We start from the raw sequence: 27,174 nt of genomic DNA on the forward strand, positions 1-27,174 counted from the left end.
TAACAGTGATCCGATTTGTTTTGTGGCATAAATGGTGCATGTGTAGAACATTAGCCATGGCACTCTCATTCAAATTCAACTCAAGGGCTCAGCGGCAGGCGGGTCACGAGCTTCAGGGAGTAGAAGCACAAGCTCCTCCATATGTTCTTACTGCATCTTACTATGGCTATGAGTGCAAGATAAGTTCCCCAAAGAACCTAATCGTGTTCTGTAATTACAGCGCGGCTTTCTGCTGGCTAGAAATGAGGGAGAAGCTAAAACACTCCCTCATCAGATAATTTGTAAATTACTTTACATGGCGGATGCCTAACTCAGTTGGTTTTCAACTGCTGAAATTATAAATAATTGTAACAGATGTGGCAATATGGCTGGCCTCCAATAAATGAGGCCCTTGATAATTTGGCCGACCCTTTGACAGGCCAATTTAATAAAATGTGAACAAAATCTTCTTGCTAATAATTTATCATCCCTTTTCCCAATAGAATAAATTTAATTACCCTAGCAGTTAACAAGGTCACACCCAGATGCCAAACCCGGCTACAGTTTTGATAATGCAATCAGGAATTGAGAGGTGATGACAGCGTTGTTGTTTTTTTCATTACCTGGCTTCACATAAACACAGGTGGCGTAGCTTTCTTGTCAGTTTTTAATAATTACAGGCTATTATGGAATGCATAGTTAGCAGATTGAAAACCACACTTTAGTGAATTTGTTTGAGTATGATTGAGGTTCTAATGTACAGAGATGATAATGCATAACAAGCACAGTCCCTAGTTTACACCATTAGTGCACAGGTTTGATTTTTACTTGTGATAGTAGTGTAATAGTTCAACAGACAGCAAAGTTCCTTTTTTTGGAACAGTCTCACCGTTTGATGCAGGCTTATGTTTTTTGCTTTCTAGTACTGAGTCTGTAATTCAGAAAAATACGTTTTTTTAAACTTACCCAGTGACTTCCAGTGTGCCAATATATATATCTTAAAATACCTTAAAATCTTAGAAGAAATACTGTCTGCATTTTGGTGTAGTTAGTCTTAACATTCCAGTAACTAATTAATAAGCTTTTTAAAAACTATAATGCTATAGAAGATGCCGTAAAAGTTCTTTCTTTTTTTTTTTTTTAAAAAAAAGCCATTATACTTAATAGAACTTTTTAAAACACAGTTGTGAAGTATTGTTTTGTAAAGTATTGTTTCCAAGGGTATAAACATATAAAATACTTTGACCGGCAATTACTCGGGCTTCTGTAATGTTGTATTCTATTCTAATGTCTATTAATTATAATGCATTAGAGCAAATAGTACTGATGTTTTCGACTTGCCTGGATCTTTGCTTGCTGCTGCTCTGACCAGTTTTATGAAAAAAACGCACAGTTTTATTTTGTATTTGCAACTAAAAAGTTGCTGCTCCAAGAAATGCATGGGGAAATGAGTGGTTGGTTTAGCAAAAAGGCTTAATGAAACCTGTCCTTGTCTTGAGACTTTCTGTGATGATTCTTCTAAACATTTTTTCAGACTAAAAAATTTTTTTCTTGTCTTATAATTGCATATTTTTCCTAGTAATCTGGAGCATTAATTTTATAACAGGAGGTCTAATTTCCTTGATGAATAAAGTTAATCATTCATACCTGGTTTGAGGAATCCTTCCGACGTGGTGGCCACGTGGTCTTTGTAAAGGGATTATATCCTTTTTTCCCCCTTGCTCTTTTTCGTGTGGATTTTGGAGGATTCCAAACATAAATGTTATGAGGGTGGATGGAAGGTGGAAACCCTTTCACTGGCTTTTAGCCCCTTTTGGGAACTCATGGGGTCACATGAGATCAAGGTCCAGCCTGGGTAAGTTGCTCTTCAGCAGTTTGTTACTGGTGCCCATCCTAGAAGTATATGTAGTAAATAAGAGATGAGGCTGTGATGACTGGAGTTCCAAACTGTGAAAAGAAGCAGCTTGCAAAGGATGCTGAGGTGATCTTTGACTTAGCTACCCAGCTAGCTGACTCAGTAACAGAATAAGAGGAAACCTGGGAAGTGATTCTTGTTTCTCATTTATAAACTGCTTCTGGAAGTTTCCTGCATCATGGCTTTGTGTGGCATATGGCACTGGATTCCTGGAGTTTGACTGGAAGAAAACTTTGGGGTATAGGTCACGGGACGCTTGGTTGCCAGAGGTCAAAAATGCGGTTTCCTAATTCAGATATTCTGGTAGAAGTGTGCAAGCTTCCTCTAGTCTGAGCCGTGTGCATAAACTCTGTTGTGTCGCTGATGGAAAAGATATTTTAGCCTTTACTAAGCCACGGTGTGCCCATTGGCCAGTTTGTGGTTGAAGCAGGGTGAGCTTCCATCTCCTTACAGAAGGAATGTGCAGGCTTTTTCTGTGTCCTCCTAGCTGGTGGTTTTGGCACTGTGCAGTTAGTGTTAGCACAGCTTTGTGTTGAGAAAGTTGAAGGGGAGTGGGACTGCACATAAGGCTGTGTTATTAGTTCTGAAGCTCTTAGATATCCATTTGCTTGATACCTGCTCTGTTTGGCCGGTTTAGGAAAGTCATGCAGAACAGAAGTATGGCGGAGCACAGCTGTATTTTCTCCGTATTGTTTGGTAATGTTTATGATCTCTGAAACAGCGGCACTGGAACAGAGGCATTGGATTCTCTTCCCTAGGTACAATGCGGATGGTTCCCCTACGGGCACAGCTTTGTGGCAAAGATGGTGCTTATGCTTCATCTTGATTAATACATCCAGAAAACATCAGCTGTGTCTTACTTTGAAAAGACATGTAAGCATAAGAGGAGTGAGAAGTCTGCTTGGTATTTGTTGTTTAAGACGTAAATAAGCCTCTGACATTTATTTGAAATATATGTTTTGCATGTTAAATGGAGTATCAGTATGAAAAAAGTATGTATCTGTTGTCATAAAATAGCATATAATATAAACTGATTTTGCTAAGTGAAAGAAGAAACCATTATTCTGTTAAGCTGGCCTTTTAATACAAGTAAAATCTAATCTGAGATGCTTAAACCTGAGAGGAAGCCTTGATTTGCTGCACTCAGCATGTGGGTGGATAGATTGTGAACAGGATCAACATTATGTGTATGCTTAAAGGATCATCTCGTGGGAATTTTAGTTTTAGACATGGGATTCAGAATAGACTTTAGGAAGTGAACCTTCATAGAACTGTTTTTTGAGTTGGGTTACTATTTCAGTTTGTAAGATCGAAGATCTGCAATGATCATTCTGAGACAGAAGCTGTGGAAGAACCTGGTGCTGTCTCATAGCATGCAACTTGTTTTTCATTTTCTGGATTGGAGGTTTGTGATCTTTACTATGAAACTAGACTGCATTCTTCATACACAGCTTGAATGTTGAATGTTTTCTGCAGCCTTAAAACACAATATTGTGATTTTTCCCAATAATGTTAGGATTGTAAAATCAGAGTTTAATTATAGTCCAAATTATTTGCCATTTTGGTCTTACTAATTCTAATATTTCTCTTAGTTCTTAGATTAGAAATAAGAGTTCAAATGTAGAGCTAGAAAGTGAAAAGCCAGGAACAGGTCATACTTCTTTCTGAGGATCTGACGAAACTGAACTTCTTTCTTCATGCATAAATCTTGGAGCTCTGTGTTGCTGATAGGATCATGTTTTGTGCAGAAGGAACTGAGGTTCTCATAATAGCCAGATCTTTTCACTAAATAATTTGATTTTGGTGATTTTTTTGCTGTTGACCAAGAATACCTGGAACATAAAACTGTAGTAATATAAAGTTAAATAGACATGAATCTGAAATAAAAGGCCAGATAGAGAAATTTCATACAGCTTCCTGTCTTTGGAAGATCTCTTTTCATGTCTTAAGAATTCAAGTTTAAAAATTCTCTTGATATTTGAATAAACAAAATCTTCTGTGCTAGGAAATGTAGAAGAATATTTATCAAAGAGTGAAGGCTATGTTGAATTTAAAAGAAAGTGATACCGCAGCTCTTCTAAAACTGGAGTCCATTGATAAGCAAAACCTCAGTTTTTGAATGGATCTCTTCAGGTTACATCTGGGTTCTTAGAATTTCTGAAACTGGAGAAACTTTACATGCATACTTAAAAAACTGAGCAGGTTTTGAGACTATCGTAGACCCAAATTATATAGCCAGTCCGTGTTGGTGACAGTGATCTCCTAAATATTTTGAGGGTGAAAACTTAAGCATTTTGGAGGTATAAGTTAAGATCTAAGACTGGTTTTTGTTGAGTTTAGTTTTCCAAGAAATGTGTGTGTATGCATGTGTACAAAGACTGTTTTAAGAGTTTTATTAGAAACTGTGCCTTTACAGTATTTTAATTTGAAATAAGTATCACTGCATGGTAATTTCTAGTGATTTCTTTTGGGAGAAGAAAAGAGTAGGGGAAAAAATTCAAAACAAATGAAGAACACCGTTCATATATCGGTGCTATTAAAGTCAGCAGCAGAATGTCATTGACCTAGAGAGGACCAAGCATTTAATATATTCTGTGACATTACAATGGATCTAAATTTTGAAACACTCTGGATTTAATTTTGAAAGAAGAATTTAGAAAGTAGTGATACAGGAAGAAGTTAATCATTAGCTAAAATTGGGTAATTCTCATGGTTTAAAATTCAGTAACATTTAATAGTTGTAGACTTTTGAATGGTAATGTGAGTTAAAATTATTATAACAGATTGAAGCTGTTGATTCTTTTTTTAGTTATTAATGTAATTGTACAATTTATGTTACAAGTAGAAGCATTTTTTTACATACAGCTGAGAAATCGATAAAATGGGACAAGTTGGTAGGTGTATTTTTAATAAAAAAGAATAAAGTTCAAGGAAAAAATTAATTATATAGCTTAAATATAACTGCATTTCTTTTGTCTACTGGCACTATTTCTGTCTTCTAGGTTTTGTTAGATTTTTTTTCCCTTTTAGTATAGTGTTAAGATTTTTGGTCAAGTGAACGAAAAGCCCAATTTTCTTTTAAATGTTCTTTTCAGTGCATGGCTTGTCTACTCCTCATTCTTCCATTTTCCTTTTTTTTCCTCTGTGTAGAGTTTTCTTTTAGTTACAAACTGGCCTTTTGCTGATCATAGGTGGAAATGACATCTGTTTGCACCTACATATGGCCTAAATTATGCAAAATGAGCAACAGAAATTATTTAAGGAACAGTCAACAAAAGCATTGGCAACTTTTACTCTCTGACAACTTTCCTGTGCTTGCTTGCTGTATGAGGAGTTGCGCTTATTCTGAAATAAATGCTTGGTATTTCTAATTTGGGATTTATTTGTAGAAAGTGTGACTTTATAGTACGCTTTATGAAAAGCTTTATATTCTGCATGGAAAGAAATAAAATGTCTTTTCTTATTCTGTTTCTCTGAAATACTAAGCTTACTAGGGTGTTTTGCTTGCTTGATTTTAATCAACTTTGGATCATCTCATTTCTTGATTAGTGTGAATTTGGAGATTTTTTGGTTTGCTTAACCTTTTTTACATTGTCTTTTCTGATTTTTGTCAGTATACCTGATGTGTTTTACTTGGCGCACACCATTAAGTGAGATAGCAGTAACAAGTGACAGTTGTACCAAATTGTTTCTTCTCTGTTGAAATGAGTATTTGTCTTAAGAATATGCTCAAACTGTTGCGAGCAAGTCAGGCTGTCAGAACTTTGCTAATTAGGGAAAGCATGTGTAAAGTAAAACTTTTGGTCAGTGTTGAGAAAGTTGTCTTCCGCATCAAGCTGTGGCGATTGAAGAACTTACTGTTTCCTAGCTGCTTGTCATTGCTGTCAGAGCACTGCTGGCAATAGGGGTTTCATGAGTTTGCCCTGATCAGTGCAATGCAAGGTCAGCTGGGTCAGCTCAAGAGACTTGCACTGACTTTTTAAACTAACCTGCCCTTTTATTTATGCAGTCGATTAGGGAAGGGGTTTGCACCATCCCTTCTTCCAGCAATAGTGTTGGGGTGCTAACCTCCAGCTGCTTGGATGCATTGACCATCTGGGAATTGTATTATCTTTGTCTGGCACAGCTGTTGCAAGGTGAATGTCTGTCCCCGGCCTGAAAGCATGGTGGAGGAGGTTTGAGATAAAGCATTTCATTCACTTAGTGATTGCCGTAGACTGCAACAACAGGCATTTTGCTGTTGCTTATGCTAAGCTAACAGTATTTTGCCTTGTGGGTGTAACGCAGGGGGGTGTGATCACAGGCGGTTAATGAAAACTCAGCTGTGAAGGAGTAATTTATCAAGCCGTAGTAACTCTACCACTCTTGGTGTGTCATGTACACAGGAGTCAACTATTGGACATTGAGGATATGGCTTAAAGATAGCTGGTACCAAGGAAACCGTGCTTTGGTCTGAACAGGTTTTGTAGAAGGCCAAGGTGAGCAGTGTGCAGCAGTGTTGTATTGCACCAAGTTGCTGCTGCGAATGAATTGATAGTTGGGAAGGGTCCTGAAATTCAATGGCTTGATGAAATGGTATATCTGCCTTTAGTAACGCCATGATCTAGAATTACTGTCTATTTTTTCTGCAAGTCTTCAGTTTGACCACAGCATTTTCATTGTCTGAATTTATGGACGTAGTGGATACATGCTGTAGATTTACATTAAAGAGGTACTTTTCTGAGACAGTCGTTAACTAAGAATATCTTTATTGACAGACTATGCAGTTAAGGTTTTTTTCTCCATGTTTGATAGGCTAGTGATACTTACCAACTTGAAATTTCACCAGAACCAAGTCTAGGAGGTAAAATATTTTGTAAAGAAATTTTGGCGGCATGTGAGCTAAAAAATACCATAGTAGAGTAAGTTGCTGTAGAAGAAATGTGTGTATAAAACAACTGTTGTCATGACTGTGAATTTGGATTTGGAAAATACAGTGATGATGATGAGAAAATGTTTAATTAACACTGTAGAGTCTGGTTTTGATTATGGATTCATGAGTTATTTACAAAAGCAGAATTATTTGCAGCTCTCACACTTTCCTGTAATATTGGCAATGTTGTGTTGCACTAGGCAGTTTTATCCAAATGGTTTGTTATGCTTCAGATTTTTTGTTACTAATGTAATATACCTGTACTGTCATTTTCTAGGTATTTCAACAGCCTTCTTTAAGTGAGCTAGAGTGTCTTGTTACAATGCAAAAATCTGAAATCAAGCTTTTACAGGAAAAGTTGGAAAAAACAAGCCTTAACCTAGCAGAGCATAATTTATACGCTGCAGATACTCTGAAAAGCAACAATATAAGGACTGGAAGAAAGCGTGAGGTAGGATAGTTTTGTCGTCTTGTGTATTTGTGTGTAAGTCAGGCTGGTGAAGCCAAACATTTTTGCTCAAGGGTCCAGATAATAATTTTAATATCTGTTGATACTGCTTATAATTCTGGAAGCTTGTTTGCATGGTTCTTGTGTTATCTGCCAAAGACTTGTTAAAATAGCTGTTGGGAGTAGAAGATTTTACCTTATTAAATACTGAATAAGGGATTCTTAATTAAATGAAATATTTGAAGGATAAATTCTTTGTAGGTTTGTTAAAGTGAATATTTATCAGGTATTTTATGGTGTTTATCAGAATGACCATCTTTCCCTGGAAGGAAAATGAGAGAAATATAAATGATTATAATTATGACTTTATAAATTAAATTTTTTTTTTTCCAATTTTTGATTTTTAAAGTATGAAGTAGTATTTTTTCTATGAAGAATGACAACAATAACTTTTTGAAGTTTATACTTCTGACTTTTTATTACTCTGTATTATGCTGGACTGCCTCTTTCATGATGACTTGCTGTTAAGTTTAGGCAGCACATAACAATAACAGCTATAAACTATAGCTAGTGAGCTAGTGGAATAGATGTGTAAATAATTCTATGGCTTAAATTTATTTATTTAATTAGCCCAAGTCGTGATGATTTTCAGTGTGTTCAGCCTCTTCCTCATCTAAATTTTTTTTTTTCTTGTGATTATATAGAAAGTGGGAAACTTGGAAGAGATTTCTGTGGCAAGGAAGCGAATAGGAACATGATTCTGCGTGGTGTAAATAGTCTACCACGGTGGACCGTCATGTTCTGCTTCCTTAGAAATCAGTTTTTTCCACATTTGGTATCTCATAACATTTCCTTTGAAAACTGTATGGCTTGTTCTTTCTCAGTATCCTGCATTGTATGCTATTTTTGGGAAAAGACTTATTTTAGAACATTTGTTCAGGAGCACGTGGTGGCGCTTCTGTGCAGATGTGTTTAAGAAAGGACAAAATGCTGCACAGACAGTGTAAGAGTGAAGAATAGAAGGTGAGAAACAACCCTGCAAACACCAACGTCAGAGAAGGAGAAGGAGGAGAGGGAGAAGGTGCTCCAAGTGCCAGAGCAGGTATTTTCCTGCAGCCCATGGGGAGGACCACCATGGAGCAGATGTCCACGCTGCAGGCTGTGGAGGAGCTCTGCAGCTTGTGGAGGAGCCCGCACCAGCGCAGAGGGATATTCTGTCAAGGAAATGGCAGTGTGTGGAGGGGCATCCATGCTGGAACAGGTTCTTCTGGCAGGAAATGTCACCCACGGAGGACCCACTCCAGAGTAGATTTATTCTGAAGGACTGACTTTAGCCTGTGGAGAAACCCCATGCTGGAGCAGGGGAAAAGTGTGAGGCGGAGAGAGTGGACGAGAGGAGCTGTTATGGGCTGACTGTAACTCCGTATTCCTCATCCTCCTACCCTGCTCAACAAGAGGCAGAGGAGTCAGGAGTGAGGGAGTGAAGTTGAGCCTGGGAAGCAAGGCGGGCAAGAAGGTGGTGTTGTAATATTTTCGTTATTTCTTACTACCCAAATCTATTTTAAGTGGCAACCTTCCTGGTGAGGAAGGACAGTGAATGAGCAGTTGGGTGGGTGTTTGACCCTTTTCCAGGGTTAACCCATCACAGTGTCATTTCTTGTTTCTTCAGAAGAATGCCATGTTTGTCAGGAACTGATCGCTGTGTCAGGAATAAAGCAATTACCTCCCTTGAGTAAAATTAAACACAATCTTTTAAATCCAATTCTAGAGAATCTTTTCCTGTTTTGGTATGTAGATCCCAGTCATGCTCTTTCAATACTTGGGGTTGTTTGATATGTGCGCTTTTTCACATGTGCACACAATCTCTATTAAAAGCTTTTTGGAACTAAATTGACAGGCTATAAATCCTTTGTATTTAGGCAAGACAGTAAGGAAAATTGTGGTAACATTTCAGCTTTATGATCACAAAATACACATCTAAAATAGAAAAGGTAGTACTGCTGTCTACTGATTTTCCCTTGCGATGGTATGTACCTTGTCACGAATGAGTGGTTAGGTCACTTAAATGATCACTCAGAGGTTTTGCAAGAAAAGATTTTACTGAGAATTTAGAAAATGTGATCTTACAAAGTTTGTTGGCAAGGTTCACTCTATTACTTATCAAATGAGTAGAATACAAAATCGAAGGAGGTTTTGAGTGGAAAATGATCTGCACAGAGTAAAAGAAAAGTGTAAGGGGTAAGGGAGACCTTCCCGTTGAATCACCAGGTTCGGACTGGACCCCCCTTGCTTTCTAAGCTCCTGCTCAGAGAGGAGCCTGGGTGCAGCTGGATCCAGAACTGGGCTTAGACCGCAACGGTTTATGTGTAAGTGGCAGTTCAGGGTGTGCTCACATTTTAAAGAGAGAAAGAGAATCACAGGAATTTAGCAGTTAGTAATCACTGGTTAACAGCATTTACAGAGTGATTAGAAAGAATTTACTATTATAATCACAGTAATAGAATATTATGCTTTGAATCGATTCTCACACACACACATGCAATCATAAAAATTCCCCTCGAGTTCAGTGAAACATTCACTTCAAATCAAATGATTTCTCAGTGGGCAAAGGTTGAGTCTTGAGGAGATCAGCCCAGGCCGTTTGCGAGTTACTCAGAGAGGCGTCCCACTGAGAGGGGTTACTGGGCGCAGCCCGCTGCGGACCAGAAGGGTGCAAAGGGCCTTCCTTGGCACTGCTGTTTATGGGGTCTCAAGATGATTGACTTTAGGCATCAGTAATTTCCATCCTGGTCACAATCCACATGATGCCATAGACAGCAACTGTACAGTTCCAGCACTACCCAGAAGGTACAGTTCTGACACTCACCGGGCGGGTGCAACTCCAGGCATCAGGAGATCCAGGTGCGGTCAGGGACCGCCTGGTCGGCCCAACTCACTGCTCTTGTACAAAGACAAGGAAAGTGCCAAGTTGTCCTGATTCAATGCACACCAGCTAGCTATTCTCGCTTGCATTGCAGGAATACAATGTTGACTGGTTCTGGGACTGCCAGGTTGGGGTGGGGGAGGGTTGTGTGTGCACCACTGCATCATTATCTTGTTGTTCATTGTTTCATGACAAAAGTATTCATGACAGAAGTTAGTAGCATATGATTTGACAGGAAGAATATGATGGATATACAATTCTTGTTTTACAGCGGTGCTCCTTTTGGCTTCACAAAGACTCTGTCCTTAACTCTTCATCCCCATATCTCCGCATTCCCAGGATACAAAGAGCAAATAAGCATGGAGTCACTTCTGATCAGAATGATGCTGTTTTTGTTACTTTCTGCTCTAAAAAGCCACAGATTTTGGAAGAAGAAATAATTCGAAAGGTGTTAAAAGGAAAGGCCTGAGACAAACAAGAAATTTGTCACTAGTGTGATAAATTGCGATGTGTGGCCACATAACTGTATGCTTCCACCTATATTTGGTTCTGCAGAATGCAAGGATACATACACACCTATAGGCTAGTGTTTTTTGTGAACTGCAGAGATTCAGATCTCTTGCCTATAGTCATTGTTTTAGTTTGGCCTGGATAAATGCCAGGTGCTCACCAAAACCACTCTATCACTCCCCTTCCTCAACTGGACGGGGGAGAGGGGAAATATGATGAAAGGCTCGAGGGTCGAGATAAGGACAGGGAGAGGTCACTCACCAAATGCTGTCGTGAACAAAACAGACTGAACTTGGGGAGAAAAGGGAGTTTAATTCATCACCAATCAAAGCAGAGTAGGATAGGTAGAAAATAAATCCAGATCTTGAAACACCTTCCCCCCCACCCCTCCCTAATTCCCGGGCTCAGCTTCACTCCCGTTTCTCCACCTACTCTCCCCTCCCTGAGCAGCGCAGAGGTACGGGGAATGGGAGTTGTGGTCAATTCATCTGTGGTCAGTTCTTCTGCTGCTCCTTCCTCCTCAGGAGGAGGACTCCTCACACTCTACCCCTGCTCCAGCATGGGGTCCCTCTCACGGGAGGCAGTTCTCCACAAACTTCTCCAACGTTCAGTCCTTCCCACGGGCTGCAGCTCTTCACGAACTGCCCCAGCATGGGTCCCTTCCACAGGGTGTAGTCCTTCAGGAACAGGCTGCTCCAGTGTGGGTCCCCCACGGGGTCACAAGCCCTGCCAACAAACCTGCTCTGGTGTGGGCTCCTCTCTCCACGGGTCTGCAGGTCCCCCCATGGGGTCACAAGCCCTGCCAGCAAACCTGCTCCGGCGTGGGCTCCTCTCTCCATGGGTCCGTAGGTCCTGGCAGGAGCCTGCTCCAGCGCAGGGCTCCCCACGGGGTCACAGCCTCCTTCAAACATCCACCTACTCTGGTGTGGGGTCCCTTGCATGGACTACAGGTGGATATCTGCTCCACTGTGGGCCTCCATGGGCTGCAGGGGGACAGCCTGCCTCACCATGGTCTTCATCTCAAGTTGCAAGGGAAGGCTCTCTGCTCTGACATTTCAGGCACCTCCTCCTCCTCCTCCTTCTTCACTGACCTTGGTCTCTGCAGAGTTATTTCTCTCACATCGTCTCACTCCTCTCTCTCTACCCTGCTGTTTCACCCCCAAGATTTTTTTTTTCCCCCCTTTCTTAAATATGTTATCGCAGAGGCACTACCACCGTCGCTGACTGGCTTGGCCTTGGCCAGCGGCGCTTTTGTCTTAGAGCCAGCTGGCACTGGCTTTATCAAACATGGGGGAAGCTTCTCACAACTTCTCACAGAAGCCACTCCTATAGCCCCCCTGCTACCAAAATCTTGCCACGCAAACTCATAACAGTCATACAGAGTAACAGAAAAAACTTATTCTGTGAGACAGAGGATGCGGTGGTTAAAAACTTTGTTAAATGTGCATGCGGTGTCATTTTTCTTGAAACTGTTAAGTGTGGACTTAGAGGCAGCTGTAACCCTCACTGTCCAGTCTCTGTGGAAAGTGGTATGTCTGAGTGCCAGTTTGTATGAAGACCTAAGAGTCAGTTGCTTGATTTTGCTAGAGTTCTTCTTGGACTGTAAATTTTGTGACTTTGTGAGCTATGTCTGATTTCTTTTACGTACTTAAATTGCCATCCATATGTCTCCTGTCTGATTCAGTAACACAGTCCTTGTCTTTTTATAGCTAAGCTTTCCCATTGTATGATGCATGGGAGTTGTAATTGCCTTTTATGGGTATACATTCTATAACATTCTCCTACATCTGTAATGTCAAGATACTAAAAGACATGAGTTAACTTGCAGTACTGATAAAGTTCCTGTTGAAACATAGTGAGTGAAGAATTTGCCTTTTTTCCTCTCCAAAAAACTCCACCTGTGTCTTGTCAGCCTCTGGTTCAGCTTCAGCAATTGTTTCTGTTTCTTCAACTGATAAAAAAACATGAAGATTTCCGCCCACTGTCTTTAGTGCTGTATCCTGGCAAATTGGTCTGATCTGTGTGTGCAGGAAAGTCCTCCAAGACATTTCAGTAAGAGATCTGACTTCCCTTGTTTGCTTTCTTTTCTGGTTTGTTTTGGGACTCCGTCCAACACAAAACCTGTTGAATTCAAGAGCATGACTATTTCGAGCTTCATCCCATGATGTCTTTCATGGTGCGGATGGGTAACAGGTTGTTTAGAAAGAAGTATCTTTTCTTTTTCTGCTTCCTGTACCTGTGTTAACAGTTAATGTGTGTCTCATTCACTTACCAGCTATTTCATTCCATTAAATAGTGTGTCACAAGTTTTCATATCTGCTAATATTACAAAGCCTATTTCTTTCTGGTTTTCCGCTGTTTGGCATAGTCTTTTGTAAACATGTTTTAGGATCATTTGATGAAAAATCTTCTGTTGTTACCCTTTGTTGCTCATAAAACTGGACTTTTACTCCTAAACATTCAGGGAATGTATAGAACACTACAATTTTTGCATATATTTAATATAGGTATGTCTAAATTTATGTTAGCATTTGAGGACTGAATTAAAAATTAAATGCGTAAACCTGGCAGGAGCGAAGTTTGCAGTTGTGAGAGGGGTATTATAGATACCATCTTCCAAACTGAGTTTTGCAACAGCCCCAGGCAATCAAGTTACAGTGCATTTTACCACACAGACTCTTCTGTCTTGGTAGGAAAATTAAACAATTTGCCTTCTTAGCAAAGATTACCTTTGAACTTCCAATGTGTAGCTGTAAGGCCCAGACCCAGCTCCTTCTCTCCACAGACCTCTAGTCTGATCACTAAACAGGTAAAAACATGTTCAAACTATAGAGTGTTTCTTAATGCACATCACCAATCCCACCTGTTCTCATAGAGAATTTTTTCTATGTCAATGGATAGTTAGAATTTTTCTGTATTTTTTTTCCATACCTCGACCCTGTGAAAAAGATTCACAGCGCAATCCCAGGTAGCTGTATATAAAATCTGTGTGTACATACATATATAGATATATACAAAGAAAAACTGTTGTATGCTTGTTGTATTTGATCAGCTTTGATTAAAGCAGCAAGACTATGAATTTTACATTTTTCTGTATTTTTTTCTCATTTCTCCATTCCTCTGTAGAGTCTCTCTGCATGGTTATTCTTAGCAATCTGGTGCTGGTTGGTCCATTTCTTTTCCTTTGTTGTCTTTCTCTTTGGCAACAAATGTAGCACTTTGACTTTTTATTCCTGATTTCAGAGAAATCATGTATTTTCCAAGCCTTCTGCATGCAAACATAAAGTTTAACTAGGAAACTTGAAAAGTAATGCATTGTGAATTTATAGGAAAAATTATTATGGGTATGCAATAATTAGGAAATATGGAAGCTAGGAGTTTTATTTAGGATCTTGGTTTATTCAAGAAATCTGGGACTTTGAAGATAAATAGATTTTTTGATGTGTTTGTCTTGGGATGTTTGGCTTCTGACACCTGAAAGGGATCAATTTGATTTTGAGCAATGTTAAAGATTTTACTGATTAAAATCAGTATTATTAACTGAAATAAACTTTTGGATACCTCTACCAGAATTATTGGAAACATATGTAAATTAGTAATCTTACTATTTCAAAGAGATCTACTCTAAGTACAAAGTTACACTGAGAATATAAAGCCATAAATTTGGATGTACTGTTTTAAATGTTCATTAAAACTTTCTTATAGTTTCTTCTGTTACATAAAGGAACTGACAGGCATATACAGAATACGTCCATTTGACATTTAGATTTTAAATGTAATAAAATTCTTTCTAGATGTTGGTTTTGGTTTGTTTTGGGGGTTGGTTTTTTCATCTTAGTCAGGCACATTTCAGAAGCAAAAGAAACCCAAAGCCAAATGACAAAACCACCTTGGCAATATTAACATTCAATATGTGATATTATTATTTTCTGATATTTCATGATATGATTTTTTTTCCTCCCTTTTGGAAACCCATACAATTTAAAGCGAAAGTGTGGTGTACAATGTCTTGTGAACATTTAATACTGGAAGGTAATGGTCAAAGGAAAAAATGCCATTTGCTAATAAAAATTCTCTTAAAATTCATCTAATGGAATAGTAAAAGTGTTGAAATATGTGGTGTTCAAGAAGACTTTATCCTGAATTCCTTTTGTTGTAAATCAGTGAAAATGGCAGTGTGCAACAACAATAATCACAATAAATCTTAAGTTTTTGTTTGAATTGATGTATTTACATAATAGCATGGTACCTTATTGGTATTAAGTCTGTGTTAGTATTTCTCTGTCCTTAAACAAAGTTATTCAGAAAATCAGAAAGTCTAATTTGATGAGGTCTTTCTTTCTTTGCCATAAGGTCATATGACATAGAATGAACAAGAAAGCTGCCCAGTTTAAGTGTTACTTTCCATATTCTTTCTCCAGATTGCTATATGAAGCTGTACATAATATAAACACATATTCTTGTCTCTAGTTAGTCACATTATAGTTAATGACCATATGGTCATTATGGTATAAGATCTACTGTCTGTTGTATTTATATTCCTCAAGCATATTGTTCCTTCAACTTCACAGTGTGTTAAACTATTTCAAAGGGAAAAAAATCCTTTCCCTCTTGTTTCTGGTTGTCCTATCAAGTGTAACCTTGGACCCTTATAGAGCAATTAGACCAGCCTCTATCCCCTCCTTTGTAATGAGGTTTCTTGCATTTCTGAGTCTATAACCCTTTAGTCTTCCCTAATGGGACATCATTATTCTGAAAGAAACAATGTAAATGTAAATGAATATTCTCATTAACGAGTCACAGAGAAACCTTTAGTGGTAGCGCTGTGGTAATTCTGCTTGTTATTTCTCTGGTATTCCATGCAGATTTTTTTTTTTTTTATAATTCATTATTAGTATTCAAAATTACTTCTTCTTTAATTCTGCATGTCTTTCATAATCCGGTGTTCCAACTAGTTCAACCATGTCCTTGTTTTATTCTCCAGGAACCACCTGTGAAACGTTCAAGGTCTCTGTCCCCAAAGAGCTCTTTTAGAGAGTCAGAGGAGCTAAGGAAGCTTAAAATAGCTGAAAGGAAGATTGAAAACTTACAGAAGACACTGCAGCTAAAGGTGAACATTAAAAAAATGCTAAAAAAACCCTCTAGCTAGAAGCTTGCATAGATAAGGATATACCAAAATAAACAGACATTTTAAAAATGCAAAATGCACATATCATTATGGGCTGTAAGTGTGTTAGCATAAGAGAGCACTCTCCATTAGTCTGCCTTTTTCCTTTACTGCTTAGAATCTTGTGTTGGTACTCCTGCAATCCTACGGAAGCCTAATTCGAGCTATCATCAATAATACATTCTTGTTAAATACATTTTCAAAATTTGTGTCTGAGAAGGTATATTCCAAGAAGTTAATGTATTCATATAGAAATAAAGTGAAGCAGAAAATACAAAGACTTTTTTTTTTTTTTTCCGTACGGTGAAGCCAGTATTTTAAATTGCTGAAGTCAATTACTTGGAACAGATTTACCCCTTGTACTCTTAGAATTTATGGCTCAGAAGTTGTTGTTCTAACAAATGCCGTAAAAAACCCTGACAGACACCAGCACCTGCCGCAGCCCTTGGTAGAAGAGCTTAATTGAGCATGTATTACAATTTCCGATTTTGTCCCTGTTTTATAGATTCGAGTTGGTTTGGTTTTTTACTTCAAAACCAGTATCTTTTGAATGACATGTTGGTTTCAAATTGCACCTCAGAATGCAAAACCCAAACCCCGAGTCATATTTTCTTAAACATTTGCAATTCATACTCCTCCCCCCTCCTCCCCTCTCCTTGTCCCTCCCCTTTCCATCTCTTCCTACCCTACTTGAATTCTTCTGCAGAATACTTCAACTGATTGAAAAGAAGCTTATAGAGGCCCAGGTCATCATATTAAACACTTTTGTGGCACTACATTCAGAATTCAGTGAGGCTATTGCCAGCATGACAGTGAACTCAGCTGTCATAACATTAATACCAGAATAATTCTTTTTTTATTGTGTGATTTCTTGATATTAGCGTCTTCAGGCATTGCTTCCAACACAGAATAATGCATGTGATCAACATTTTCGAAACTGGCGCTTGCGTTACTGCCTCTTCAAGCAAAGTGTTGACTGTATGATTACTTGAAATATACTTGCTCAGAAAAATGATTGCTTTATCAATAAACTTATTGATGATGCATATCCTCAATATTAAATTGTGACCTTGTCCATCAGTCCTTCTGCAAAATTGGTAACAATTTAAAAAAAGGATGAACAGCTTTACCTGTGGGGTTTTCAGGAACAGGAACATTTGATACCTCGGTCAGTATTGTGCATTACAAAGGAACAGAACAGGGCAAGGTCCCATTCATAGGATTTTCCAGTTCTCCTCAGCTGACTCATTTCTGGCCAACGAATATATTTATATTATTGCTAATATAAATATTAATAATATAATTAATATTATTTATAATATATTATAATTTATATTGTTGCTAATATAAATAGGGTAATCCTCTAAATTCAATGTCCGTAGTTTTGGTACAGAATATTCTTAATTTCTGCACTCCAGGACATACTCAAGAGTAACAGAGTGTGCCTGATAGCGTCCATGTTTATGGAAGAGAACATGAAAGTAGCTAAGAGTATTTAATGGATGTTGAATAATAAATTATCAAGTTGGTTCTTAGACTGGTCCAAAGCAGAAGTACGCCACTCTACCATTGGTCTTTGAGAGGTGGGTAGGAGTTTGGTTAGATAGACGTAGATGTTTTAGATGTATTAGACTTAGATATTGGATATGAACTAAGAATATGTTCTCTTAACTGTGATCTCTGGCGTAGCCTAGAGGAGATCTTCCTGGTTTTAACAGGAAAGTGTTCAAAAGCATAAGAGATCTTTGCTTTGCATTTTCTCATCCTTTCTGTTGAAAGTTCTAAACTTTTAGAGAGAATTAGAACGAGAATATGTAGATGAGTCTTTCGGGCCACCTTAATACTTTTTTTTGTGAGCAAGGGCACACTGTTATATTTAGTTTAGGTTTCATATATAGTCCTGTTCCATGTATGGTGTTCGGATGCAGAAAATGTGTTGATATGGTGGCTTTTCCACATAGCTGCTTGTGGAAAAAACTATTTTTGTAATGGTCAGGTTCCTTACTTCGTGTCAGCCTAGGAAGAGCAGTCAAAGAAATGAATCAGTGTGTTTTTTAAATTCAATTTTAGTTCCATTTTTACTGTAACAGAAGTTGTTACGGTCGATTTTAACAAAATTTTGAAGTAGTGATTAGAATATTTTGGCTTGTCTGAGCTGCCTGCAAATGATAAAATGACTTTTTTTTCACAGGCAGTTGGGTTTTTCCTCCTGCAGATTGGTTTTTGTCTTTCGTTATTGCATGGGAAGAACTATAGAATGACAGTGGAGGGCTGGGGAATAACGTGGAGATCCAGCACTGCTATAGGTGGTTGTTCTGTTACATTTTTGTCAATGTATAGAAAACAGTATACAAGACAGTTTAATTATTAAAAAACTTAATGTAATTCAATCGGAGAGAGAGGGAACTAACTGAGATTATGGAAATTACAGTGTAAATTTAAAGTTCTGAAGTGCTTAATAATTCAATAAACTGATTGGGACAGTTAATTGGCCAATTTCTGTGAGAGCTGAGCAACTGATAAAGGAAGGGAATAACTGTAATGGAATGGATAATGGAACAGGTAAACAATAATGAAAAATGTAGATTCATAAGTAGGAAAGTCCAAGTTCTACACTTGGTTCCATCTCTGAAAGGGCATTGATACTAATAAACTTCCGAGGATTTATGCTGAAGATGTTATTTTTCAATACCCTGCCAGACTCGATCAGTTTTCACTAGCAAGATAAAACAGTCTCGAAGTAATGATTTCATTAATTTCTCTTGAAAACACAGTATCTATAGCTAGATTGACATTTCCTGTTGTAGTGTCAGGCAAGGCTTGTTCATAGTCTCTATGTCCTTTGTCATAAATTCATCTTGCTGTTTGTGTGATTGTTTTTAATATCATTGTAGTATTTGTATGAGCTAAAAAACCAGTCAAAAGTACTTTTTGAATAATTCTAAATTTATCAATGTATCTGGTTTAGAGGTTGTTTCAGAAAAAAAAAACCACTGCTTTGGAAAAGTATGTAATGGTAAGGTCACTTTCGTACCTGCTTCTACTCCGAAACCTGCTTTATGGGTTGCTGGAGTCACTTCCAGAGACTTCTGGAATTTTATGTATTGGCATCTGAAATTTTAGCTGGTATCTTCCAACTTGGTGTATGCGTCATGGAAGCTGGGCTATGTCTTAGAAGCCAAGCTTAGTCTAGATACTTTGTACTTAGCCCTACTGTAGAAGCTGTTGTCATGTTTTTATAGTGGGAGTTAATTTTTATTGCTCACTGCTCTGACTGTTGGTGTATCTTACTTATTGACTAATGCTGAAAAGCTCTCCTTGCATATAAGCAGTAAATGCATGGAAATAAAGTATTGTGATTTACTTAAAGATTAAGCAAGGTGTTCTGTAGTTGCTCTACAGGCAGAGCTCTAGTTGAATGGGAAATGAAACGCTGAGAGCAAATTTTGCTACAGGATGATGCTTGGTGAATTCTTTACTGCTTTATGCCATAATTTTATTTGCTTTATACTGTGGAATGTCCTCTTCTTAATGTTTTTTTTTGTTTTTTTTTTTTTTTTTTCCAGAGCACCGTATTGTCACTTTGGAAATATTTTTTTAAATTTACTTTTTATTCTGTAAAAAGACTATACATTTTTCATATGGTTTTGATTATAAAAATGCTATTGCAAAATTTTTTTTTATTTTTTGTTTTTTACATAGCAAGAGGACAAAGTCTGGGTGTTGCAATTCAGTGTATATTTACAGAAATGAATTAATACATGAGGAAATACTGAAGCCATTTAAATATAGTTTTTTTCATGTGGACCTCAGTGTGCCGAGTGTTTCCCTTGAAAATATGTAGGTTAGTTTTGTGTGGGGGGGAAAAAAAAAAGAAAAAAGTATTTCATGGGAAAATACAATGTCAACAATCCTTTTTCAGTTTATGTATTTTTACTTGTATTGGGCCAGTGCATTCACAAGGTGAAAACTGACATTTTGGTAGTAAATTTTTAAAAAATTCTCAATATTATGAGAAAAATATTTAAGTAAATTTTTCCAAATTAGCAAAATTTGCCAAAGTAGCAATAAGACAAATTTGACCTCAGGGATTGTGATTCCTGATCTTTCTATTTAGATGTGAGGCTCTTAATAGTTACTTAAACAGAACTTTGGTTTCATGTGATCTGTGTGAAAGTCTGTTACGCTTTGCCCAACTCTAATTTTGTTTTTCTGGTGCTGTACAGACTCGAGAAAGTGATGAGCTAAGAGCAGCCCATGAAAAACGCAAAGAGAGGCTGCAGATGTTACAGACCAACTGCAGAGCACTAAAAGAGCAATTAAAGCAGTGGGAAGAGGGCGATAGCAGGTAAGTTACATAGCTCTTTAAAAACATTTCCCTTACACAAGACATCTGAACAGAAGTATGATACAGGTATTCAAAAGAGAATTTGATTTGAAGGGAGAAGTTACTATGCGGTATCCTTTGTTAAGGCAGAATAAATGGTGTACCCCTATATAAGAAAAATTACAGTTGAAACCAAGAGTAAAATGTATTGAGCTGACACCTTGATTTATTTTATTTAGGATCTTGTTTTGAGCCTGAGTACTGGACAAAGGTCTACTACGGCTGCTTATTTATTCTTGTCTAATTCCCCAGTCGATTAATTTGTTGACTGTGTATGTTTTTAATTTTCTATTATAGAGCAATTGCTCCTTATGTTTCAAATAGTTTTTAAAAATTATTTTATTAATTAAACAACATAGAAATATCAGCCTTTCTAACATTTAGAGATTCAAATGTTAACTGAAGCTTTTCCTAAAATTCACTTCTTAAAAGGGAAAAAAAGAGTATGTACATGAAAAGCAGGGATTTTTCATCGGTTAAATGATTATAAAATTAATTATTTCTGATCATTCAACAGTGATATTGCAGTAATATATCTTTATTAGTGTAAAGAAGAAAGACTCTACCACATCAAAATTTAAATAGTGAATATTCTATATAAAATTCTATACAGAACAGTGAAAAATTTATGCAGAAATTCTTTTTTTTTTTTAAGTCCTTAGCAGAGATAGAATTTTTAGTGAACAAACATATATGGAGGTATGAAAGCATTTTACTGCTTCAGTTATCAGACATTGGTGAGATACAGTTTTTCAGACCCTGTTTCAAGAGTGTAATTGGAGTGGGTCCTTACATCCTGGTGGCTTCAGTGTGCGCCTACAGTTTAGTAAACACATACGTGTTTTACTAAAAATAATTCTTTTTGTAATTAAAGCAATACTGACTGTTCTTGACACAAACTTTGTAGCTGTCTAACCAAAAAGAGAGTCACAAAAATTGCAGCAATACTGGTAGCCGTTCAGAGAGCCAAGGGTGACATAAAGGGTCTTACAGTGAATGATAAACTGTTCTTCATATGGAAGTAATGCTTTGGCCTATCTGAGTAGATTTACATTGCTTTGTAGTACTGTGGCATTTCCTTAAGAATAGTTTGTCTTTTTAACAAAAAGGAAAAAAATAACTATGGATGAAAATAATGGCAAGGTACAAATCTGCTACATTCATTGGTAGCACAGGAAGATTTACTGAAATATCAAAGCATAAATAACAGATTTGTTTAAATTAGAGTGAAAATGTTTTGGTTTTTTAGGGAAAGCATGGAGGATTGTATCTTCTAGCTCACTATTTTAAATTCAGTGCAAATTGGAAATGACTGAAACCTGCTGGATGATAGTTACTTTATATGATGAAATGATTTAATTCTGTGTCTAAGCTAAGCAGGCATTCATGGTCCACAGAGAGGCCAAGGCTGAAAACATAGAAAATTTCAACCTAGATAAAGACAGTAAAATCAAACTTGATATACAGTGAAGCACTGAGTGTTCTGGTTCTGATAGTTCAAAAAAAAAAGAAGGAAAAGAAAAAGGAAAGAGAGACAAAAGCAACTTCTGTTTCTGTTTAAAATAAATGAGACCAGCTTGTGTCCTGACAGGAATGTACTGGGGAAAAGTAGATATTGGGAAGGTGTAATACTAAATCTTTATTTGTTCGTTTAAATTTTTTCATCTGTAATTAAGACGAGCTGAAAATTACAGGGTTTTGATCATTTTTGTCATCAGAACAGAATTGTATAAAGCCATAATACTAAAAGGGATTTGTTTTTCTTTTTTAATATTTTTAAACAAAGGAAAGTAGCCAACACACAAATTAAAAAAAATGGTCTGTAAATGGCTATACCTTACACTGTTAGTCTGGTATCTCAAAAAGCTTTATATTGCTGGTATAATGTAAATTGTGCATTAAGAACTCAGTATCAGGCACTTATGTAGCACTTCTGATCCTCTGTAAGTGATGGAGGACACCATTCTTTCTGATTCTTCGTAGATTAGAATCTGTTACCGAGATGGCAGCTGATGGGACATAATCCACCTGTCAGTGTACATACAACTTCCACTGACATACGTGACTGCAAAGATGATGGGGCCCTTATGAGGTTACCACATTCTCTGAGAGTTTATTTCTATGCCCAGTAGGAGTTTAAATTGCAGAGAGTTTAAAATTAATTTTATAAAGGATTTTAAAATACAATTTTTTATTTTTTGCATTATTAAAATACATAAAAATATTTTAATGACAGAAAAATGTGAAATATTTTCATTTTCTTTTTCTGTGTATCTAAATTCAGAATGTTTTTTCCTGATGTGTGATCTTATCCATATATAGCTTATGCTTTCATTAGACAGTAGATCAACAGTTTGATTTAGAGTGGACACTAGTGCAACTTCCAGATTGGTTTGCAGGGGCATTAGAGGAGCTGGTGGGCCTCCCATTTTTTTGCAAGAGATTGTGTGGTGGTTTCACCATCTGCTTTCTTATACCAGTGTTGTAAGGAATATTGACAGAATGAATGCAAGTGGCAATGCTCTGCCACATGTCAGTTGAGACCCATAGTGCCATTTTAACACTATTTCTGTCTGAAACTGAAGTTTTCTATAATACCATGTTTAAGGTTTCATGCCTCACAGAATGTATACATCATACAAAATTTATATTCAGTAGATTCCACAGTTTAGAGTTCATATTTTCTGAAAGCAAGAATGATTTTATTCTTGTGGTCCTAAAACATGTAGATATTTGAAAACAAGCAACTTGGTTTTATGCATAAACAGGATTGAAAGCAGAAAAAGCAGATACCAGCATGCAGATCCCCATCAGCTTTGTCAAGACGATTCTGATGCTGTGTGGAATGAACTGGCTTTTTTCAAAGGAGAACACAAAAAGCTGTTGATTGAAAAGTGAGTTTGTTTCTTAAATGGTGTTTGCATAAAGAAACATTCTGCTGTTTTTTCTGAAGGTAGTGCTTTGTAGGCCACGTAAGAGGAATTCCTTGCAAAATTCCAAGATAAAACCATCTTCTACCAAAAGCAAAAAGGAAAACATCAACTCTTTTTTTTTTTCCCTTCCGCCCCCCTCCTCCCCACCCCCCCCCTTTAAATCAGTGACAAGTTACAAGTTTGCTAGCACTAACAGAAACTGTATTCCATGATCTAGGGATTGTGTTAATTAATGTGGCTCTCATCTGTTGGAGGTGTCGCTCTTCATTAGCCTGTATTTTACACACTGCCGTGCTTCATTTTTGGAATGAGGTGGTGAGGGGATAACCTAGCCAGCCATCCTTGTTTGATCTCTGTGATACATACGCAATGCAGAATGCCTCAGCTCTCTTGGTTCCCTGCCCTGTCCTGCTAATCCCAGCTGAGCTCATTATGGTGTAGCCTTGCTGCTACTCCTGGAGCCAGAGCTGTCCAAGCTAATTACTGGTAGCAGCAGAGCTGCCTGTTAAGGGTCTGGTGTGGATCTGCTAACATGGTCCTTGGTAGTGACCTGCAAAAAGCACGAGGGAGTTGCTCTCTTTCTTGCTGTGCACAGCCTGTCCTTTGGGTTTAGTGCTGATCCCTTCACACAGCTCTTTTAGCTGTAGTAAGTGTAAAACTTGGTGAAGGAAACTCTTACTTTAGAAAACATACAGTTTGCTGCTTTGATCTCATGATTCATAGGCTATTATACTCAGCCAGGCAAAGTAAGAATATGTCCTTTTATACTAGACAAAAGGAAGTTAGTATGGTATAATTAGGCCTTTGCTGGTATTTAATACTTTCTGTAAATCGAGCTGATTTTTTTTTCTTATTTAAGAATCAAGACATTGTAGAAACTTTTATTCAGACTTTGTTTTTGTCAGCATTAAAGAAAATGTGTTTTCCCATTGGGTCCCAATGTAAACTGATTTTGTGGAGATACCGTGAAGGCTGCTATCACAGAATTTCAACAGCAGCAAATTGTTTTGTAGTCTGTAAGTCCGTGTATTGCCCATAGGCTGCTTTAGTGTATTACATACCATACTGCCAGTAGCTGTGTTGCATGGGGTATTCTTATATCCGTGAGTTACAATTGTGTGCCTGTTCTTGCCACTTCATTGTCACACTTTTATTTGCTGTTTTGAAACTAGCATAACAAATTAGCACGTGTACTTCTTTTGTTTATTTTTGCTTTTATGTAGCAAAGAGCACTTACTTGCCATACATGTAATTGCAGTTGTAATTCTTCTTCCATCACTAATCAACACATGCACCACAGGCAACAGGAACTCAGGAGCGATGAAGTAAGCCTCTCCTTTTCACACAAAGCCATGAAAGAGAGATTGCTTATGTATTGTGCACACCGTGAAGGTTGGTACAGTTAGACTGGGTTTCTAGAGCTCCTGTGCAGTCATATTTATAGGCAACACTCTTATACCTGGTACATTGCAGATCAGGGGCTGTGACAAGAGCATGGTGACGTGGCGTGAGCAAACAGTTGAGCTCTTTAAAATACAGGGTATTTAAGTCAAAATGAGTTCTGATAGTTCTGCATAGTACTTGGTAAGCAGCCAGTGCAGCATTGTTACCATTAAGGTGAACTCCTTGTGTGGGTTTAGGTGGTTTTTACTTCTTACGGGCAAATTATTTATTGTTAATTGAAGTAGGGAAGGAATGAATACGTAACTCGTGTGTTTTTTGTATCTGTCTTCAACATCTGTAATAATGACCATCTTTAACTGGAAGCAAGTCAGCATTTCATGAGCATTTCAGCTCATTTTCTTGAGAAAGTTAGTACTAAATTTAGTGTACTTTTTAGATCTGTGGATAGGGCTTCTTTATATTGCATGTGTTCTTTCTTAAGCTCTGTGGATAAAGGACATGATCTATGGAGTTGTACCAATTACTTATATGTGGGATTTTGCAAGCAGTGTAAGTAAATCAGGTTAGCCCATAGTTTTTGTGGACACACTCAATTTGATAGACCCTACTGATTGTTAGCTTAAGTTGATTTAGAACATGTACAAGCCAAATCCGACACAGCATTGCTTAAAGAAGACTGTCTATGTAGGGATTATTTTGGTTTAAGTCTGGTTTTACTTTAAATACGTGTAATTTCTCTCTGTGACTAGGCTAGAGAGTGAAGGTTAGGAAAGCAGGATTATTTGGTTTTGTTTGTTTATTTGTTTTACCTGTAAGGAAGATTTCTCTTCCCTCCCTCCTTCTTTTTCCTCTTTCCCTCCCTCCTGTTTTTTCCAGCAGCCGAACAACGATGTAAGATGGCTGTAACTTGCATGCATATTGCTCTGAAAATGGATGGATAGTAAATGAAGTGTAGGGTAAAACCAAGGAAAGCCCACTGATGCATGTCCCAGGCTCCAAAATGCAGTAATTACCAATACTAGCACACTGTAAACAATCAGTTTGTAAGTTATGATATCAGTTTTTAAATCAGGAAAAAATGAAGTTGCTTGGGAAGTCACTTGTTCTGGTGGTGCCTAATTCCAAATCCTGTTGAAGCTGGTGGAAGGACTGTGTCAGCCACTACTTTCTGTCAGGACCTTTCTTTTATAAAGTTTGCTTCTCATTACAGTCACAGATTGCTTTGACTTTCCCGTAAGCTATTAAACACTATGCACCTTTCAAGCTGCACACAAACACACAATACAGAATTTAGGAGTTAAATTTAAGCACCTCTTTTTTAAAATATATGAAGTTTTCTGTTTTCATGAAGTTCAGAATGCCTAATGTCAGAGTTATTTTTTGTAGAGTGTTGATGCAGAATGCGTGACGTTGTTACTACAACGTTTTTACTTTTTGATTAGTAAAGAATGGTATGTGCAGGTTGCATTACTTTGCAATTAATGATGAAATATGTTTCAGAGCCATGGGCTGCATCCTTTCCATGATTAATCATGTATAAATTTGGGCCATTTGTGCATATGAAAGAAAATACCTCTAAATTGTTACAATCCCATACTAGATAGTAAAACAAAATAACCATTAAGCTGTGATTATTCAGTGTGTGCTCAGTGCTTTATGTGTGTATTTCTCTGGAATTTCCCAGCGTTCCTGTGGAAGGAAGAGAATTTTTTTGCTATTAATATGATTTATCTTTATACTAAGTACATTACAAAATAATTATTCTCTGACTTTATAGAGACTGTTTTCAGTAATAGTTTTATGTGATTTTTTTATTAAGCCTCCTCCCCCACTATTTACTCCTTCACAAAGAATATAAAATTATATTCTGTAATGTATATGATGGTGGATTGAAAGCTACATTTTTAATTTTATGAGTTATAAAATAATTTTTAAAAAAAATTTATTATTAAAACAAAGCAACACAAAACCAACAAAAAAAGGTCCAGAATTCAAGTTTTCTTTGCAATCTGAACCCGTAGCTAAGAAAATAGTCGAACTTTTACGCCCTCACAACTCATAGTCTTAAGAAATCATATAGCAGCTACCAGCTAAACTCATGCCAAAATTGAAGAGTTACAAACAGGAACAAAAAGAGGTAGTTGACATAAATTCCCTAAGTGTTCTTTGAAGTGTTTATTAATGCTAATGACCAAGTGAAAACAATTCTATGGCTCTGCTAGGATGTCAGATTTTGATCTTCTCACGTGGATCATTCTCCCTATGAAGTATGCATACCTGTGTTATGCTGCAGTCATTCCCTGTTAAGTACTGTGTTATTGTAGGCTACAGAAGCAGCTACTGTACTGATGTTCATGTTGTGTACTAAGAAGAACATGGGATTTGATCACTTTTTCTCCCCCTTAAGTAAACAGTAAACCATAGTTGTATTCGAACATTAGTTAACAGCTGAGGAGGAGAGTGACCCGTGCTTCTATAATTATATTTTTATTTGAGCTGCATGAAACTGCTGAAAACTTGTAAGAGAAAGATCTAGTAACGTTAAAATTTTGAAATTTGTTTTATTCAGCTATGCAACACCAGTGCTTTCAGATTC

At 37.3% G+C, this 27,174-nt stretch overlaps 1 protein-coding gene across 5 annotated transcripts in view; it reads left to right on the plus strand.

Moving 5' to 3' along the window:
• Nucleotides 1-27,174, plus strand: part of CNTLN (centlein) — a 217,891-nt gene that overhangs the window by 90,224 nt on the left and 100,493 nt on the right. For 4 of the 5 annotated variants that reach the window (XM_075410639.1, XM_075410640.1, XM_075410643.1 and 1 more), the window contains exons 10-13: nt 7,084-7,257; nt 15,672-15,797; nt 20,081-20,202; nt 23,010-23,135. In XM_075410639.1, the coding sequence (XP_075266754.1) occupies nt 7,084-7,257; nt 15,672-15,797; nt 20,081-20,202; nt 23,010-23,135 (548 nt within the window). The remainder of the gene's footprint in view (nt 1-7,083; nt 7,258-15,671; nt 15,798-20,080; nt 20,203-23,009; nt 23,136-27,174) is intronic. The other variant, XM_075410641.1, reaches the window with a different exon arrangement.

The sequence above is a fragment of the Opisthocomus hoazin genome, chromosome Z (genome assembly GCF_030867145.1).
Source record: "Opisthocomus hoazin isolate bOpiHoa1 chromosome Z, bOpiHoa1.hap1, whole genome shotgun sequence".
Classification (NCBI taxonomy): Eukaryota; Metazoa; Chordata; class Aves; order Opisthocomiformes; family Opisthocomidae; genus Opisthocomus; species Opisthocomus hoazin.